The 18,810-nt window shown below is 46.2% G+C and overlaps 1 protein-coding gene across 1 annotated transcript in view; it reads left to right on the top strand.

The window, feature by feature from the left end:
- The window catches only part of LOC137376798 (echinoderm microtubule-associated protein-like 6), a 741,885-nt gene that overhangs the window by 512,412 nt on the left and 210,663 nt on the right, over positions 1-18,810 (top strand). The window contains exon 23 of the mRNA XM_068045814.1: positions 14,629-14,781. Within this exon, the coding sequence (XP_067901915.1) occupies positions 14,629-14,781 (153 nt within the window). The remainder of the gene's footprint in view (positions 1-14,628; positions 14,782-18,810) is intronic.

The following is an 18,810-nucleotide window of genomic DNA, read 5'->3' as shown; positions in this document are numbered from 1 at the left end:
TCCTATTTAAAATTGTCATGCTGTAATAGCACTCTCTCAGCAGCAATGGTACTGCCTCCTATGCTCCAACCAACTCTACTTGTCTCTTCCTAAATTGCTGTAAGTTTTTCTATAAATATTATCTAAGGACGCAATGTTTAACTTTAAAATGACAATTGAATTATATCAGCACACCCTGGTCCAATTTTCCCCTGTCCTGCAATCCAGCCTGAGGACTACCTACACATGATTTTGACTCCACACATGCAACACAGGATCGACTATTAATAGATTAAAAGTCATCCATACATGTGCACCTTCTGCTGGTGTTACATTTACTTCCAGAGCTGTTCTTGTTGAGCATATTTTTAACATGTATATGCTTGCCTTTATTTGAAGTATGTGAAGGTGAGTTGAAGCTGTGAATGTGAGGTAGGAGTCATGGTTGATAGAGATTGTTGCAAGGGATGAAGGGAGGTTGGTGCATTGAGCAGTGTAAGAGGCTAATGGTTCAGTTATAAGAATATGACATTTGAAGATACAGTCACTCAACTCGACCACTCGTGTGAGGTCATTCAACTTCTTGCAGCACTTCATCCTAGGTCCTCAGGGCTAGTCTGCTGGCATTAGCCACGACAGCTATCTGCTCCCACTGCCAGCGCAGTGTCTGTCTGCAGGACCGCCTGGCTCCTTATGGATAAAAAACCACTCCTCCTATCCACCTTCTGCACTAAGACTTCCAGTGCTGTGTTGGAGAATTGTGCAGCCTGCTCTTTACCATGCTATGGCATTTTTGTCTCTTTCTCAGAGGAAACTCACTGCTAGAGTGACTTTCAGCACCTGCTCCCATCAAAATGCACCAACCACCACCCCCCACCACCCCCTACTTTATTTACCTACCAACATTCTCTATCAACCACAACTCATACCTCACATTCATAGCTTCATCTCACCTTCATACACTTAGCACTACTGCAAGCCTCATCTCACAGCTTGCATGCATTTCCAGTTATTCAACTATAACAGGCACATCACCCAAACAGATTACACCACACTGACTGACACACTTCCCTCCCTTTTGCAGGTCAAGGTGGCACACAACCAGAGGCAGCAGAACATAACTGGCAAGGGACAGGCACGTTGCATGTCCTTACTCCAATGGATGAGACAGGGCTCACCATCATTGGTGCAGCCATGACTGAGGCTGTGTCCAGCATCAAAGATGACAGTATGCTCCTACCTATTCTTCCTTCTCAAATCCCACTTCCCCCTCATCCCATAATCTCTTCTGTTATATAAGCTGCAGATGGTCTAAGAATGCATCTTTTGTTTTCCCCCCTCCCCTCACCACAGCCCTACCCTTGTGCCTTTCTCCTTTCAGATACCCAAAAACTGACACCTGGCCAGGCAGTGGTACAGGATCAAGATGTGGAAGAGGAAGAAGAGACTGATGGTGAAGAAACACCATCACTCGGTCTCACACTCATAGCCACCAGCTCAGACTCTGACACTGCACTTACTTCAGAGGCTAGCTTAAAGGCAGGATCTGGACATGGTCAAACACTGATCAGGAGTGGCATGCAGCCAGGATATGGGGGAAGGTAGCAAGGGTGAGGTCGCACATGAGTTCTGCTCCAGAGGGCTCAGATAAGGACTTTGATCGGGCGGCGTACAGAAAATGGCTGCTGGGCATGCACAATAAATGCTTGGTGCATTGGCAGGCCTGTCAGAAAACCTGCTGTAACTCTCGAGGAGCTTGGTGGAGTTTGGCACCAACGTTGCACACGGTTTTGCACAGAGTTTGGAGGCCACCCTTACCTAGCATGGAACTGGTGGCCAACTCCATTAGCACACTTGTGGACTCAACCATGATGCAGGGTCTGATGGTTGATGTCTTAGCTTCAATTGTGGCACAACAGAAGCTTGCCAAAGAGTGCTGCAGTGGAAGTTCAGACTGAAGTCATGCAAGCACAGCTTGTTGCCATGAAGCTCAGACTGCTGTCACCATGGCTGCGTATACCATGTTCGTAGGGGCTTGCAGCGTCTCACAACAATCTAGCAATCTGTCCTGCAACAGATTACTAGGATTGCTGAGGCACCACCCCAGGGGAGTTGCAGTGGCGTCATCAAGCACAAATCTGCTGTCCTCTCTCAGGATGACAGCATTCATCCTCCCACCACTGCCACTCCACCACTGCCCTTGCTTTTGTTCCCTGTCAGCGAGTCATCCCAGACTGCTGCCACCCATGCCAAGATGGTGCAGTCTTCCAGGCCTTCTAGGGCCAGAGCTGCTTGAGGTAGAGGCCTGCTACCCAACCCGAACCCAACAGGACCCGATGACTTGGGTCAGGCCCATCTTCCGGGGCCGGCTTTCGGGCTCGGGTCGGGTCAGGCTGAGTCCAGATCGAGTCGGGTCGGGCCGGACACACATGGTAAGTGCTCTGCTGGTAAGTATTAAAAATAAAAAAAACTTACCTGAGCTGGGAGTCCGGGACGAAACTGAGTCTGCACAGTGAGCAAGTGACATCACTATGCGCTGCAGCTTCTTGCAGGTTCGATGTCAGGAAGGTACGTAACAGGATGGTCGGGTCGGGTCGAGTAGTGGCGGGTTCAGGTCGGGTCGGGCTCGGGGCAAAATCGGAGGGACTCTGGTCGGGTCAGGCTCGGGTCAGCTGTGGTTCGGTCGGGTTCGGGTCGGGTTCTTTTTCCCGACCTAACTCAGGCCTCTAGCTTGAGGTCCTCCTGCAAAGCCATCTACAGCCTCTGCCACTGAAGTCAGCCACATTCTGCCAACCAAGCTGCAGCCACTGGGATGGAGCACTAAGACAGGCAGAGGAAACCAGACGATAGGCATTAAGGGAATGCACAAGGGTGCTTAGCTGACATTTGTAAGGAGCGGTTTAATTGATAAAGTCTGGATGGAACGCTTATTTTGTGGTTTTTATTTCAGCATTGTGTTCTAGAGGAAATGGTGATCGTAACAGAAGGATGGTAAGGTGTGGGACTGTGATAAATGGAGAATTGGGGTTGCGTTCACTGGAACTAGCAGTCAGAAAGCCACCACAGACAGCTTGGCAGGAAAGAGGTTGAGTTTGTTGCCTCCTCCCTTCTTGCCCTTCCTCCTCCTCTTCCTCCTCCACCTCCTTCTCAGCTGCTTGCCGTATACCTGATGGCAAGGGTCTTGACCTCATAATTGCAAGATTGTGCAGGATGACAAAGCCGAATTGTGAGACACACTCTGAAGAGTATGCAGGGCTCCTCCAGAGCGGTCCAGGCAGGGGAAGCGTTGCTTAAGCAACCCAACTCTCATTATATTAATGCTGCCCATGTGTGCATGGGTTGCGCACTGGAGTCATGAGCCAGGTAGTCAACGGATAGCCCTTATCGCCCAATAGCCATCCTCTGATTTCTCATGGTGGCTCAAATGCTGATTGTACAAAGGACTGGTGCAGAATAAAGGCATCATGACTGAAGTCAGGATATTAGGCATTGACCTGCATGATGCTCTGTGCACACTAGCTGGACCTTGAGGGACCTTGTGGTTGCATTACACCTCTGGATTTAGATGGAGTGCTCGCAAAGCAAAATGCATGCAGTCAATGGCAGCCTACACCATCGGAAAGCCTGTTATCCTAGCGAAGCCGTATGCTTGCTCCATCTGCTTTATTCTGGAAAGAGAGAATACAACGCATTCCCTTCTCTGCATACAGAATGCCAGTGACCTCCCTTATACAACAGTGGATGTCGAAGTACAAGATGTTGGAGATATCGACTGCTCCAACCTGGAAGGAGCCCAACACAAAAAAGTTGAAGGCCACAGTCACTTTTACAGGCACTGGCAGTATCATCCTTACCCTGCTTTAAGGCTGCAGGTCTGCCTGCAACAGATAGCAGATTTTAATGAGGACCTCCTTAGTGAAGCATAAATGGTGCACACTGAGGTTTGTTGCGTATTGTTGTCTTCTCTCCTCATTCTCCCTGTCTTGCTGAAGGCCAAAGGGTATGGAAATTACAGCATCGGTGATTGGGAGCAAGTGTTGTGAACAGAACCCTTGAAGTGAGAACCAAGGCCTTTACCACGTGCCAAACCACTCCCTGTAGACTTCAACAACTTTAAGTAACAGTAAAAACCACCAAACACTTCTCGTGGAGTTCCTTCCTGCTGCTGAACATGTGCAAGATTAAGGGAGGGTGAAAGCTGGAGCATTGAGGTCGAGAAATAGCACTGCTCGACTCAAATCAGAGTTACATGCTGGGGGAACTGATGTATCTAATGCTGACAATCACTGTCAGGGGAGTTAAGGGGGTGAGCTATGAAGGAAGCTGTCCTGTGGCCAAGAGGCAGTCATGCATCCATCAGGATGAGATGAAACCTAGCCCCTCAGCCAACGCCACAGTGGTGCTACCCTCCCCATGTTGCGCATCCTGCCACTTAGTCACATGCAATCCTCAAAAAGGCAATTGATATGGAGCACTCACCTTGGCAGAACGCAGGAGGTTGTTGACCCTCTTTCTGCACCATAACACAGTTGTGTTGGGTGACCCCTCGACTGCTCACCTCCTCTGTGATCGCATTGCGGTGGTAGAGAATCTCCCACTTTTCCTTTGCAGCCTGGAGGAGAATCTGCATGGAGGCATCACTGTGCGGCCACCCTGTGTCTTGCCTCGGCCATCATCTTCTGCCCTCCTTGGGGGGTGAGGGGTGAGGTGGGGGTGGGGGGGGTGGTTACAAGAAGCAGTCAGGCAGAGTTTTAGTTTGCACAAAGCTGCAAATGAGTCTAAGGCAGGAGTGAATGCAAGGCTGGCAGGCCTTTAAATATGGTGCCAGCACCTCCTCCAGAGTCATCTGAGGCCGTAATCCACGACCCGCCTCCTAGCCCCAACACATGATTGGGTGGGAGCCCGCGCTTCCCCTATGCAAAATATGCCTGCCACATAATCATCGTGGGGTGGCCACCCACATGATGAAAGGGAATGGCGCCATTTTCCGGGCCCGCCACTGGGACCAGCAGCGGGCTCATTAAATTCAGCCCCCACAGTGCTATCAGGAAAGGGAGCTCCAGGTTTTGACCCAGCAACATTGAAGGAACGGCAATATAGCTCCAAGTCAGGATGATGTGTAGCTTGGAGGGGAACTTGCAGTGCTTGTGTTCCCATGTGCCTGCTGCCCATGTCCTTCCAGGTGAGGTTTGGAAGTTGCTGTCGAAGGATGCTTGGTGAGTAGCTGTATTGCATCTTATAAACGGGACACACTGCTGCCACTGTGCACCGGTGGTGGAGGAAGTTTAGGGTGTGATTGGTGTACCTATCAAGTGGGCTGTTTTGTCCTGAATGGTGTTGAGCTTCTTGAGTGTTGTTGGAGCTGCATTCATCCAGTAAGTGGAGAGTATTCCATCACACTCCTGACTGTGCCTTGTAGATGATGGACAGGCTTTGGGGAGGCAGGAGGTGAATTCCCAGCCTGTGACCTGCCCTGGTAGCCACAGTATTTATATGGCTGGTCCAGTTAAATTGTTGGTCAAGGGTGTTGATGTTGGAGGATTCAGCAATGGTAATGCCAGCGAACATCAAAGGAAGATGATTAGATTCTCTTGTGTTGGAGATGGTCATTGCCTGGCACTTGTGTGGCACTAATGTTACTTGCCACTTATCATCCCAAGCCTGAATGTTGTCCAGGTCATGCTGCATGCAGGCACGGACTTCACGACTGAGAAGGGAATGAGGGGAAGATGGCTTAAAACCTTGCAGGACTTGCCCTCAAGCCTTGCCAAACGTCATGCTCCTGACACATCCCCTGCCCGCAGTGTCCATAACGTGTTCTTCAAGTGGTGACAGCACGAGGATGAAATATGGTCCCCCTCCTGTGCTTACCAGTTATTATGTGCAAGCTTACCCTGTAAGAAAGTGTCAGTGTGATAGTACTGAAAAGTTTTGAGAACATGAATGTCAGGGTAGAATATTGTTGCTGGTGTGTGAAAGATGGCAAAGGTATGAGAACATGATGGAAGTAATAGTGGGAAGAGTAGGAGGTGCAAAGTGCTGCAGTAGGAACAGAAGGAGGTGGAATGAAGTGTGCCACAGTGATTGTAGAAGAATAAGGGTAAAGCACCCAAAAATGCGCTTAAACCCATTTCTACCCTGTGGAGTTAAGACGAAGTGCAATAGAGGTCAAGCAGGGTTAGAAGGTCGATGGTAATAATTGGAACAAGTTGTGGGAGAATGAGAAGTGAGGGTGAGTGGGGAGAATGAGGTTAGATAAAAGGGAAGAATGAGGGAGCGGTGAGAGAAGAGGGGAGAACAGCCAAAATAGTTACTTAACTTTCTTGCAAGATTCTCAGGGCATTTAAAAACCATTATTTTGCAGCATTTCTCTGAAGTGCTTCTTCTTGCTCCATACCCCTTTAATCAGGGGAATTGGACCTTAATTCTTGAGGTATGTTTAAATTTTCCATTGCTTGGGTAGTCTGCTTCAATTATACACCTCCATAGGTGCATGAAGTCTGTCCTGCATTTCAATCAGGGCCACAGGAATTCCAGGCACACCAGTGCTTCTCAGAGCACAGTGCACTGTTTATTATGCCTCTAAATCGTGCTTACCCAGGAAAACTATCCATTCAGCCTTGTGCTTGAACTAGCTTGCAGCCTCCTTTTTAAACATAAAATTACTAGTCCACAGTAGAATCTTTATCAACATGAAGTTAACCATACCTAACCAATACACTGCCGCAATCAACGGAACTAATAGAGTGTTGATGCACATATTCAAAAGAATAGAATATAAATCAGGGGAAGTTATAGTCAAGCTGTACGAGACTCCATCTGAAATACTCGGACTGAATTTTACAGACCTCCCGACGTCAGTGGTCGTGGCAGGGGTGGGGGGCAGGGGCGGGACCAGAAAATGTCTCTGGCAGAGGTCCGCCACGGGCCTCAACGCCGGGAAGGCCCAGCCCGATCTTGCTGGCAGCAGCGAGGCCTCATGGTGGCCTGCCAACGCTTGGCGATAGGAGCCAAATTTAAATATGTAAAATAATTTAAATGAACGAATAAATTACCTGCCACCATCCGTCCCAGAGCAATATTAGTGCCGGTGGCTGTCACTCCCATGCCTTCGGATCTCCATCAGGGGATCCGAAGCAGAACATTGGTGGGGAGAGGGGCACGAGCTAAGTTTTTCAGCGCAGGAGTGGGGAGAGTGGCGTCAGAGTCATTTCATTGGTGTAGGGGATGGTGAGAAGGGGTAAAGTTTAAAGTTTGTGAACTTTGGGAGGGAAAGGTCAGGTGCACAAGGTAAGTGTTTTGGTGGGGGGAGAGGGCAGTTAATTAATCCGATGGTTATTGGGGGTGGGAGAGGGTCAGGATCAATTTATTTAATCTTTTAAAATCACCATTTCTTTAGACATTTAAATTGAAATGTAGGCTTCGGAGCCCTTTAAAAATGACGTCAGCGCCTGCACAAAGGCAGCTGACGCCATTGCCGGGAATGGACTGCCCGCCCCCTCCATGTCATCAGGGTCTCAGGTCCAGCCTGGCTATTTAAATGAGCCACCGCGCTGAATGTCGCGACGGCTTCACGACATGCGGTCCGCGTGGATGGACCGCCATTGTTTTTGTCTGCTGCCGATTACGGTGGCAGCAGTATAAATTCCAGCCCACTTTTGTTCGTTTCTGGTCATTGAGACAGAAGGGAGCTATTCAAATGATGGAGCTAGTGCAGAGAGAACCCTGTGGCTGATCCTTAGTGTAAAGGGTCTGAGCTGTGAGGAAAAACGAGAGAAACTTCGGCATTTCAGCCTGGAAAGGAGACAGCGAAGAGATAATTAGAGGTATATAAGATAGCAAAGGGTATGGATAAGATGAATCTAGAATATTACATTAAATGAAATTACTAGTCCAGAACAAGGATACAGGATTTTTTTATTTGTTCATGGGATGTGGGCGTCGCTGGCTAGGCCAGCATTTATTGCCCATCCCTAATTGCCCTTGAGAAGGTGGTGGTGAGCCACCTTCTTAAACTGCTGCAGTCCATGTGGGGAGGTACATCCACAGTGCTGTTGGAAAGGAAATTCCAGGATTGTGGCCCAACGACAGAAAAGGAACAGTAATATAGTTCCAGGTCAGGATGATGTGTGGTTTTCAGGGGAACTTGCAGATGGTGATGTTCCCATGCATCTGCTGCCCTTGTCCTCCTTGGTGGTAGAGATTGCGGGTTTGGAAGGTGCTGTCGAAGGAGCCTTGGTGCGTTGCTGCAGTGCATCTTGTAGATGGTACACACTGCTGCCACTGTGCGTCGATGGTGGAGGGAGTGAATGTCTGTGGATGGGGTGCCAATCAAGCGGGCTGCTTTGTCCTGGATGATGTCGAGCTTCTTGAGTGTTGTTGGAGCTGCAATCATACAGGCAAGTGGAGAATATTCCATCAAACTCCTGACTTTTGCCTTGTATATGGTGGACAGGCTTGAGTCAGGAGGTGAGTTACTCGCCGTAGGATTCCTAGCCTCTGACCTGCTCTTGTAGCCACAGAATTTATATGGCTATTCCAGTTCAGTTTCTGGTCAATGGTGACCCCCCCCCCCAGGATGTTGATAGTGGGGGATTCTGTGATCGTAATGATATTGAATGTCAAAGGGAGCTGGTTAGATTCTCTTGTTTGTGATAGTCATTGCCTGGCACTTGTGCGACGCAAATGTTACTTGCCAGTTATCAGCCCAGGCCTGGATATTGTCCAGGTATTGCTGCATTTCTACACAGACTGCTTCAGTATCTGAGGAGTTGTGAATGGTGCTGAACATTGTGCAATCATCAGCGAACATCCCCACTTCTGACCTTATGATTGAAGGAAGGTGATTGATGAAGCAGCTGAAGATGGTTGGGCCTAGGACACTACCCTGAAGAACTCCTGCAGTGATGTCCTGGAGCTGAGATGATTGACCTCCAACAACCACAACCATCTTCCTCTGTGCTAGGTACAACTCCAACCAATGGAGACTCCAATTTTGCTCGGGCTCCTTGGTGCCATACTTGGTCAAATGCTACCTTGATGTCAAGGGCAGTCACTCTCACCTCACGTCTTGAGCTCAGTTCTTTTGTCCATGTTTGAACCAAGGCTGTAATGAGGTCAGGAGCTGAGTGGCCCTGGCGGAACCCAAGCTGAGTGTCACTGAGCAGGTTTTTGCTAAGCCAGACACCTTCCATCACTTTACTGATGATCGAGAATAGACTGATGGGGCAGTAATTGGCTAGGTTGGATTTGTCCTGCATTTTGTGTGGAGGACATACCTGGGCAATTTTCTACATTGCCGGGTAGATACCAGTGTTGTAGCTGTCCTGGAACAGCTTGGCTAGGGGCGCAGCAAGTTCTGGATCACAGGTCTTCGGTACTATTGCCGGAATGTTGTCATGGTCCATAGCCTTTTCAGTATCCAGTGTCTTCAGCCGTTTTTTGATATCATGCAGAGTGAATTGAATTGGCTGAAGACTGGCATCTGTGATGCTGGGAACTTCAGGAGGAGGCCAAGATGGATCATCCACTCAGCACTTCTGGCTGAAGATTGTTGCAAATGCTTCAGCCTTATCTTTTGCACTGATGTGCTGGGCTCCCCCATCATTTGGATATTTGTGGAGCCACCTCCTCCAGGTAGTTGTTTAATTGTCCACCACCATTCACGACTGGATGTGGCAGGATTGCAGAGCTTAGATCTGATCCGTTGGTTGTCGGATTGCTTAGCTCTGTGTTACGACCAGGTGAGAAAGGGGTCTAGGGGTTCCCTCTCAGCCTTTGCCTGGTTTAACCATAACAGGGTTTAATTTTTAAAGCACTGTGTTTTTAGCTCCCCCTCAGTTCTTTCTTCACTGCTGTCCAATTTTAAGGCAAAGAATTCAACCAGACAGGCTTTCTTAGATTTAAACAAGAAAGGTGGAAATTTATTAACCTTAAAACTTTAATTCGGTTAAAACGACTACGGATATGCACGCGACAACGCTAGCATGCATTCGCAATAAACACACACGCAGATAGAGACAGTGGCACAGTGGTTAGCACCGCAGCCTCACAGCTCCAGCGACCCGGGTTCCGTTCTGGGTCCTGCCTGTGCGGGGTTTGCAAGTTCTCCCTGTGACTGCGTGGGTTTCCGCCAGGTGCTCCTGTTTCCTCCCACAGCCAAAGACTTGCAGGTTGATAGGTAAATTGGCCATTGTAAATTGTCCCTAGTGTAGGTAGGTGGTAGGAGAATGGTGGGGATGTGGTAAGGAATATGGGATCAATGTAGGATTAGTATAAATGGGTGGTTGTTGGTCGGCACAAACTCGGTGGGCTGAAGGGCCTGTTTCAGTGCTGTATCTCTAAATACAAAATAAATAAAAAAGTAGAAAGAATAAGGGGGAAAAGTTTGAAGCAATACGGGTTTATTTACTGTCCTTTGAGTTCGATATAGAGTCTTTGATCGTAGTTAAACCTTGACGTTTCATTGGGGCCCAGTGGACGCTTTCAAACTTGTTTCGATGTAGAGTCTTCTCCCTTGAGGTTTAACTGTCTTCAGTGGATCTGGAAATTCATGAGAGAGAACTAGCCAGGAGAGAGGCTCTCTTCTTCCAAGTTCAGTTGCAATCTGACCCAAACTGTCCCGTGAGCAGTTCAAAACCAAAAACCTGGGCGAGCAGGTTAGTCATGTGACTAGCTGTTTTAACAAACTCCTGCATTTGTGGATTCCCCATCTTAGCAGACACCCTGGAATGCTGGCTTTCCTACACATTCAGTGTCTGGTGATCAAAATCCATTTGGGTTAATTGAATCAGGGAGCCGTTCTATTGTCTCCAGGCACTGTCTCTTAGTATGTAAATGTTTTCCAGCCACTGCTGATCTCTTTAAACATGTCGTAACAGTTTAAAATTAATGTTCATATGACAAAATTAATATGCCTCATTCTTGGCAGGTGGGGTCTTCATGACATCTGTCTATCATGCTGCCACACTGTTTGGCACGCATGTAGTCTGGGTTGTAGCTTCACCAGGCTGACACCTCATTTTGAGGTATGTCTGGTGCTGCTCCTGGCATGCCCTCCTGCACTCTTCATTGAACCAGGGTTAATCCCCCGGCTTGACGGTAATGGTAGAGTGGGGATATACTAGGCCATGAGGTTACAGATTGTGGTTGAGTACAATTCTGCCGCTGCCCACAGCGCCTCATGGATGCCCAGTTTTGCATTGCTGGATCTGTTCGAAATCTGTCCCATTTAGTACAGTGGTAGTGCCACAAAACACAATGGAGGATATCCTCAATGTGAAGGTGGGACTTTGTCTCCACAAGGACTGTGCGGTGGTCACTCCTACCAATGCTGTCATGGACAGATCCATCTGCGGCAGGCAAATTGTTGAGGACGACGTCAAGTATGTTTTACCCTCTTGTTGGTTCACTCACCACCTGCCACAGACCCAGTCTAGCAGCTATGTCCTTTAGGACTCGGCCAGCTTGGTCAGTAGTGGTGCTACCGAGCCACTCTTGGTGATGTACATTGAAGTCCCCCACCCAGAGTACATTTTGTGCCCTTGCCACCCTCAGTGCTTCCTCCAAGTGGTGATCAACATGGAGGAGTACTGATTCATCAGCTGAGGGGAGGCGGTAGATGGTGATCAGCAGGAGGTTTCCTTGCCCATATTTGACCTGATGCCATGAGACTTCATGAGGTCCAGAGTCAATGTTGAGGACTCGCAGAGCAACTCCCTTCTGACTGTATACCACTGTGCTGGTGGGACAGGACATACCCGGGATGGTGATGGTGGTGTCTGGGACAATGTAAGGTATCATTCGGTGAGTATGACTATATCAGGCTGTCGCTTGACTAGTCTGTGGAACAGCTCTCTCAGCTTTGGCACAAGCCCCTAGATATTAGTAAGGAGGACTTTGCAGGGTCGACAAGGCTGAGTTTGCCGTTGTCATTTCCTGTGCCTAGTTCAATGCCAGGTGGTCCGTCCGGTTTCATTCCTTATTGACTTTGGAGCAGTTTGATACAACTGAGTGGCTTGCTAGGCCATTTCAGAGGGCATTTAAGAGTCAACCACATTGCTGTGGGTCTGGAGTCACATGTAGGCCGACCAGGTAAGGACAGCAGATTTCCTTCCCTAAAGGGCATTAGTGAACCAGATGGGTTTTTATGACAATCGACAATTGTTTCATCATTAGACTAGCTTTTAATTCTAGATTGTTTATTAATTGAATTCAAATTCCACCTTCTGCCATGGTGGGATTCGAACCCATGTCCCCAGAGCAATACCCTGGGTCTCTGGGTTACTAGTCCAGTGATAATACCACTACACCACCGCCTCCCTCAAGCTACTGTAAGGTAAATTTAGGACTGATACTGAACATTGCAAAGATTGATCAATGTATGGAAAAGGCTTCCATTTGGAGCAATAGAGGCAGGAAGCCTGGAATCATTTAAGAAACAACTAGATGCTGCATTAGGGAGACTTTAGGATCTTTCTGGATGAAAGAATTTAGATGGGCTAGATGGCCTTCCTTATCTGTAATTATCTTGTGATCTTGTTGCAACAAGTAGGTTCAATGAAGAAGGCCCTACATTTTTACGAACATACTAACATATAAAATCAATGGGTGGGAAAAGACGAGCTAGTCCACTAATCCTGCCCTATAGAAGCGTAACACCTAAAGCACTATGCTGAAGCACCCATTCCCACCTGCTGAAATATCCACCTGCCCAATCATCAGTCATGTAATCTCCTGGGGGTGGCAAAAATTCAGAAAAAAACTCTAAGGCCAATTGGGAAAAGAAAAATCTTGGAAATTCGTCTTCAATCCCTTTAGGTGATCAAAAATTGTCCAAGAGACCACATAGACTGTGGCTGGCATCTTACTGGCACACAATGAGCCCCAACATAGGGACCAAATGTGGGTTCTGAGCCCACATGGGCGGACAGTCGATGGGTGGCCATGCCACTGCCATTTCCACTGCTGGTAATATCCCCTAGTGGCAGGAACACGTCGGGCTTCCCTCCCGACGCCTTTCACTGCCACTTTACCACCCCTCCTGCCTCCCAGCCTGCCTTTAGAGTCCTGAGAAAATCCTGGCTTCTATCTTTACCACTTGTCTTTACCACATGATCTTCTTCCCAATCGGTAACGGGTTCAGTGCTCTCTAGAAGGCACATAGAGAGTCTTCAATCACCACATGAGTTGGTAACCTGTTCCATAGGTCTGCTATTTTCTGGGAGAAGCCTTTCTGAATAACTAAGGTATTTAAAGCTGGGGAACATCGTTGTGGTTTTCCTTGGACTTTTTCCAAAGCTTCGATATCATCCACCATGTGAGGGGACCAAAACTGGATACAGTATTCCAAATGCAGTCTAAGCTGGATCTTGTACAAGGACAAGATGGCATGCTTTGTTATATATTGAATATTTCTATTTATGCAACTTAATAACGTGTTTGCTTTGGCTACAGCTTCTCAGCACTGATCATAAACCTTTAGAGAATTGTGAACAATAATGCCAAGATTCTTTACTCATCTAATTTTATTTCAGTGCCATGTACTGTTTAGGTCAACTTAGTGTTAGCCCTGCCCAAGTGCATTACATTGCACTTATCTGAGTTAAAGGACATCTACCATAATTTGGGGCATTTCCCCACAAAATTTAGATTTGCTTGTAGATATTCCTTCTCCTGTGCAGCCCTGACATTTGTCCAAATAGTTTAATCTAATGCTTCTAAAATATCAACCCTACCATTATAGCATCTATCAGTTTCTGAAATGACCCCAATACCCTGACTTTAACTACCTTTCCTGAAAATCTCTTTCCAGCTCTGTGTAAAAGTATACTTCCTGTTCTGCTACCCGATCTAAATGAGAAAAGTGTCTACTTTCATTATAACCATAACGTGTCACATAATGTAACAAACTTAAGAGGGAGGCAGCACAAAGCTAGTAAATTAACACACTTACTAAATTAACTTTTATACACTAGAGGATGGAATCATTTGGCTGGATTTTACCAGCCCTCTGAAGACGGACTGTCAGGGGGGAGGGCTCATAAAATGATGGCGTAAGGCGTCGGGAGGGGAGCCTGACAGCGGGCAACCAATTAATAGGCTAATTAAGGGCAACTTCCTGCCCCCCTGGCATTTTACAAATATTGGGACAGGCCCCCTCTATGTGGGAGACTGCCAGATAAACCGTGGTGGACTCCCAGCAGGTAGCTGGGGGCATGGGAGGCCTTCCTTAATGGCCACTCCATGGCCCATGGAGAGGGGCCCCCTGGTGGCACTGGCTGACACCACCGCTGAAAGGTTCACCCCACCGATCGCCAGGGCCTGCCTGCCAGGTCCCAGCTCATTAAATAAAAAAATTACCAAGCCTTCAAGGGCACCTCAACATCAAGGTGCCCTCTTCTTCCTGCAGCCTCAGCATTGTCTGCCACCGGTAAAATGTCGCCCAAGGTCCTGCCGCCCATCTGCACGGGATCATGACCACTTGCGGTGCCGGCATCAGGACAACCTTGGAGTTGAGAAGATTCTGGCCATTCTGTACAAAAATGGAAGTTAGATCAAAGCCATATGGTACCTCCCAAAACAAATGATTTTGTTTTATTTGTTGATTTGAAAATATTAAGATGCTTCCTTTCTCATTCCTTCTTTTAGGTGGGAGATGTTGTGCTTTCTCACCAGATGGAAAAGCCTTAGCTGTTGGGTTAAATGATGGGAGTTTTCATGTAGTCAATGCTGATACCCTGGAGGATATAGTGTCTTTTCACCACAGAAAGGAAAATATATCAGATATCAAATTTTCACCAGGTAAACCAGAATGATCAAGTTTTGCTTCCAGTTAGATCTGTTAATTATGAAAGCACTATTTTATTGCAACATTTACATGGAATTATGCTCAATGAATAGATAATATAGTGAATTACAAGTCAGTAAACCAAACTGAGGGGTCCAGATGACGTGAACCTTGACATTATGTGAAATTCCTTTAAATTTACTTAAAATGTATCAGTTATTTATGAGTAGATGAATTTTCCATTCCTGTTTTATTTTTAATTAGGGTAGATTAATTCTGTTGAATGTTGCCATCTAAAAAGACCATGTCGCATGGTACAAAAGTGTAACTAATTTATACAATCAGAACCTAATACTGTAGAATTTGTAATATTACCTGGCTGCTTTAGAGCTGCTTTAGAATGAATCAAAGATAATTTACCACCCCTGAATATGACACTGTTTTTGCAACTTTTGTAAAAGGAATATGACAGATATATTGTATGTGAGGTCAGTAGAGCTATGAGCTAGCAGACAGTTAAATAATGCTTTAGCTGTAACTAACCATACCAAACTGTAAGACTCCTACAAAGGGAGAATGTAAGAGAAACATCTCCTACAACATTCTCCCAACTAAATTCATTAGTTATCAAGTCACTCAAACAATTTTTCTCTTTCTCATTCATAGGCAGTTACTAAAATTCATATTTTACAGTCTTAGTGTTGTTTGACATTTTCAGTAAATTAATTACTTTACCAATACCACTGCTCTGGATGATGCTGGACACCAACTGATGCCAATAGTTAATTATTGTCCTCTTACCTAACCAGTTCTCGAGAAACATAGAAACATAGAAAAATAGGAGCAGGAGTAGGCCATTTGGCCCTTCGAGCCTGCAACGCCATTCAATATGATCATGGCTGATCATCCAAACTCAGTACCCTGTTTCCGCTTTCTCCCCGTATCTCTTGATCCCTTTAGCTGCAAGAAATATATCTACTCTTTCTTGAATACATTTAATGATTTGGCCTCAACTGCTTTCCGTGGTAGAGAATTCCACAGGTTCACCACTCTCTGAATGAAGAAATCCCTCCTCATCTCAGTCCTAAATGGCTTATCCCTTATCCTTAGACTGTGACCCCTGGTCTTGGACTCCCCCGCCATCAGGAACATCCTTCCTGCATCTGGTCTGTCCAGTCCTGTTAGAATTTTGTAGGTTTCTATGAGATCCCCTCTCATTCTTCTAAACTCTAGCGAATACAAGTCTTATCGACCCAATCTCTCTTCATACGTCAGTCCTACCATCCCAGGAATCAGTCTGGTGAACCTTCACTGCACTCCCTCCAAAGCAGAACATCCTTCCTCAGATAAGGAGACCAAAACTGCACACAATACTCAAGGTGTGGTCTCACCAAGGCCTTGTATAATTGCAGCAAGACATCCTTGCTTCTGTACTCGAATCCTCTCACTATGAAGGCCAACATACCATTTGCCTTCTTAACTGCCTGCTGCACCTGCATGCTTACTTTCAGCGACTGGTGCACAAGGACACCCAGGTCTCACTGCACCTCCTCCTTTCCCAATCTATCGCCGTTCAGATAATAATCTGCCTTCCTGTTTTTGCCTCCAAGTGGATAATCTCACATTTATCCACATTATACTGCATCTGCCCACTCACTCAACCTGTCCAAATCACTCTTCATCCTCCTCACAGCTCACACTCCCACCCAGCTTTGTGTCATCTGCAAACTTGGATATATTACATTTAATTCCCTCATCTATATTATTAATATATATTGTGAATAGCTGGGGCCCTAGCACGGATCCCTGTGGTACCCCACTAGTCACTGCCTGCCACTCGGAAAAAGACCTGTTTATTCCTACGCTTTGTTTCCTGTCTGCCAGCCAGTTCTCTATCCATGTCAGTATCTTACCAACCAATCCCATGTGCTTTAATTTTGCACGCTAATCTCTTATGTGGGACCTTATCGAAAGCCTTCTGAAAGTCCAAATACACCACATCCACTGATACCCTTATCTAAACTACTAGTTACATCCTCAAAAAATTCCAGTAGATCTGTCAAGCATTTTTGTAAATCCATGTTGACTTTGTGCGATCCTGTCACTGTTTTCCAAGTGCTCTGCTATTACATCTTTTATAATGGACTCTAGCATTTTTGATTGTGCATGGCCAGTGCATGCCGGGGCCTCCACATTGATTAGTGTGAATACTCTAGATGATGCCTCAGGTCCATCAGTCACTCATAGCATTTTTATCTCATTGGACAAAGAAGTTGATGGATTGGGGTCCCTTATACTACTTCTCTACTTGCCAGCACAAAAAAAGATTCATACACTGGCTCCAAAGAATGTTCTGTATTATTCAGGACATATTTGCTAGGATAAAGGTGGCAACAGTACCTAGCATTTCTCGGATCCATCCAAAAAAAGATGTAACCCAAGAAAGCTGACGGGCAGCACCAAGACATGTGGAGGCCCCGGCATGCCCAGGACATTTGAGATAAATCAATGTCAGTAGTGTTAGCTCCAGAGGGAACTTGGTTCTCAGTGAGAAAAAAATGACACGGCTACGGGGAAAAGGCGGGGCAGTGGGACTTGTTGAGTTGATCTTTCAGAGAGCCAGCATGGACACGACAGGCCAAATAGCCTCCTTCTGTTCTGTAACCATTTTATGATTCTATGGTTCTTCAGAATCCAGTTCTGAGGAAGGGTCGATATTCAAAATATTTTGTCTATTCTGTCTACCTTCAAAGCATATCCAGTGCTTTATGTTTTTGTTTCAAATTTCCAGTTTCTGCAGTATTTTGCTTTCTGTTCATCATTGAAATATGATTGAACAACTACTTTGAACAATTTCAAGGCCTTAAAATATGAAAAAGGGTTTCCCAAGACTCAAGTTGTTCAAATAGTGAGGTAGATTTTCAACTTTCCACCTGGGCATAAAACAGCCGCTGCAGATCAGGCACCAGTTATAGTATCTGCCCAATTTTCATTTCTGCTGAAATCAAATTGGGCAGTATCTATAATAGGCGTCTGATCCACAACGGCAGCTTTATGCCCAGGTGGAAAGTTGAAACTCTATCCAGTGTGTAACTGGGCCATATAAAACAGGAAAGTTGTAAGTTTTGATTCCTAGTCAGTGCTGATTCAGCTGATCATAGCCAGAAAAGCAGTGCTACGATTGGCCCCTGGGGCTAGGGAAGAAAATATCTTCCAAGGTTCCTTTTTCTGATCGTTATCCCTTGACTTCTACTAGAAAGTGCATTTGTGAGAATCTCAGGTAAGTATGGAATTTGGCTTGTCTGTAATGCTTTTCTGTGGTTAAATACAGGTTGGATGTCCAAAATCCAGCTGTCTGAAAATGTTAAATGTCTGAAAACCAGACAGTTTTGAAAATACCTGTACCATAATCAGTTGAATGTACCTTGATGTCAAAAACAGCTACTCTCACCTCTTCGAATTAAACTATTTGATCTGAAAAAGGACGCTGACATAACACTTTGTCACGTGTCTATTTCAGTGGCACTGATTTATGGTGCTCATTTAGTACTCTTAGCTGAACCTCCAAGTTAGGTTGTGCAGTGGCACCAATTTCATACTTGTGATCATCCTCAATCACAGTATTTGGTTCTTTCAGCCACAACACCCATCTGTTAGCTTTTTTTAATCCTTTCATAGGATGTGGGCATCGCTGGCTAGGCCAGCATTTATTGACCATCCCTAATTGCCCTTGAGAAGGTAGTGATGCACCACCTTCTTGAACCATTGTAGTCCATGTGGTGTAGGTACATCCACAGTGCTGCTATTTACCTGCTATTTTTATTGTCTGCCCTGTGTCTATTTGCGATCTCTGCCAGCTGCGTTATACAGATTTGGAGCCTGGTTCTGCTGACTCTTAACTCAGGTTTCAGCCTACCTTTCCTCTCTATGTCACTTGTGGAGTGCCGAGTTGAAAAACTGATACTATTTTCAGAAGCCGAATTGATTATACTAAATATTTATAATGTATTAATTTGTTAGGCGCCTTGAAAAATTAAACTCCT

The sequence above is a fragment of the Heterodontus francisci genome, chromosome 13 (assembly GCF_036365525.1).
Source record: "Heterodontus francisci isolate sHetFra1 chromosome 13, sHetFra1.hap1, whole genome shotgun sequence".
Classification (NCBI taxonomy): Eukaryota; Metazoa; Chordata; class Chondrichthyes; order Heterodontiformes; family Heterodontidae; genus Heterodontus; species Heterodontus francisci.
This window is presented reverse-complemented; position numbering and strand designations above follow the sequence as displayed.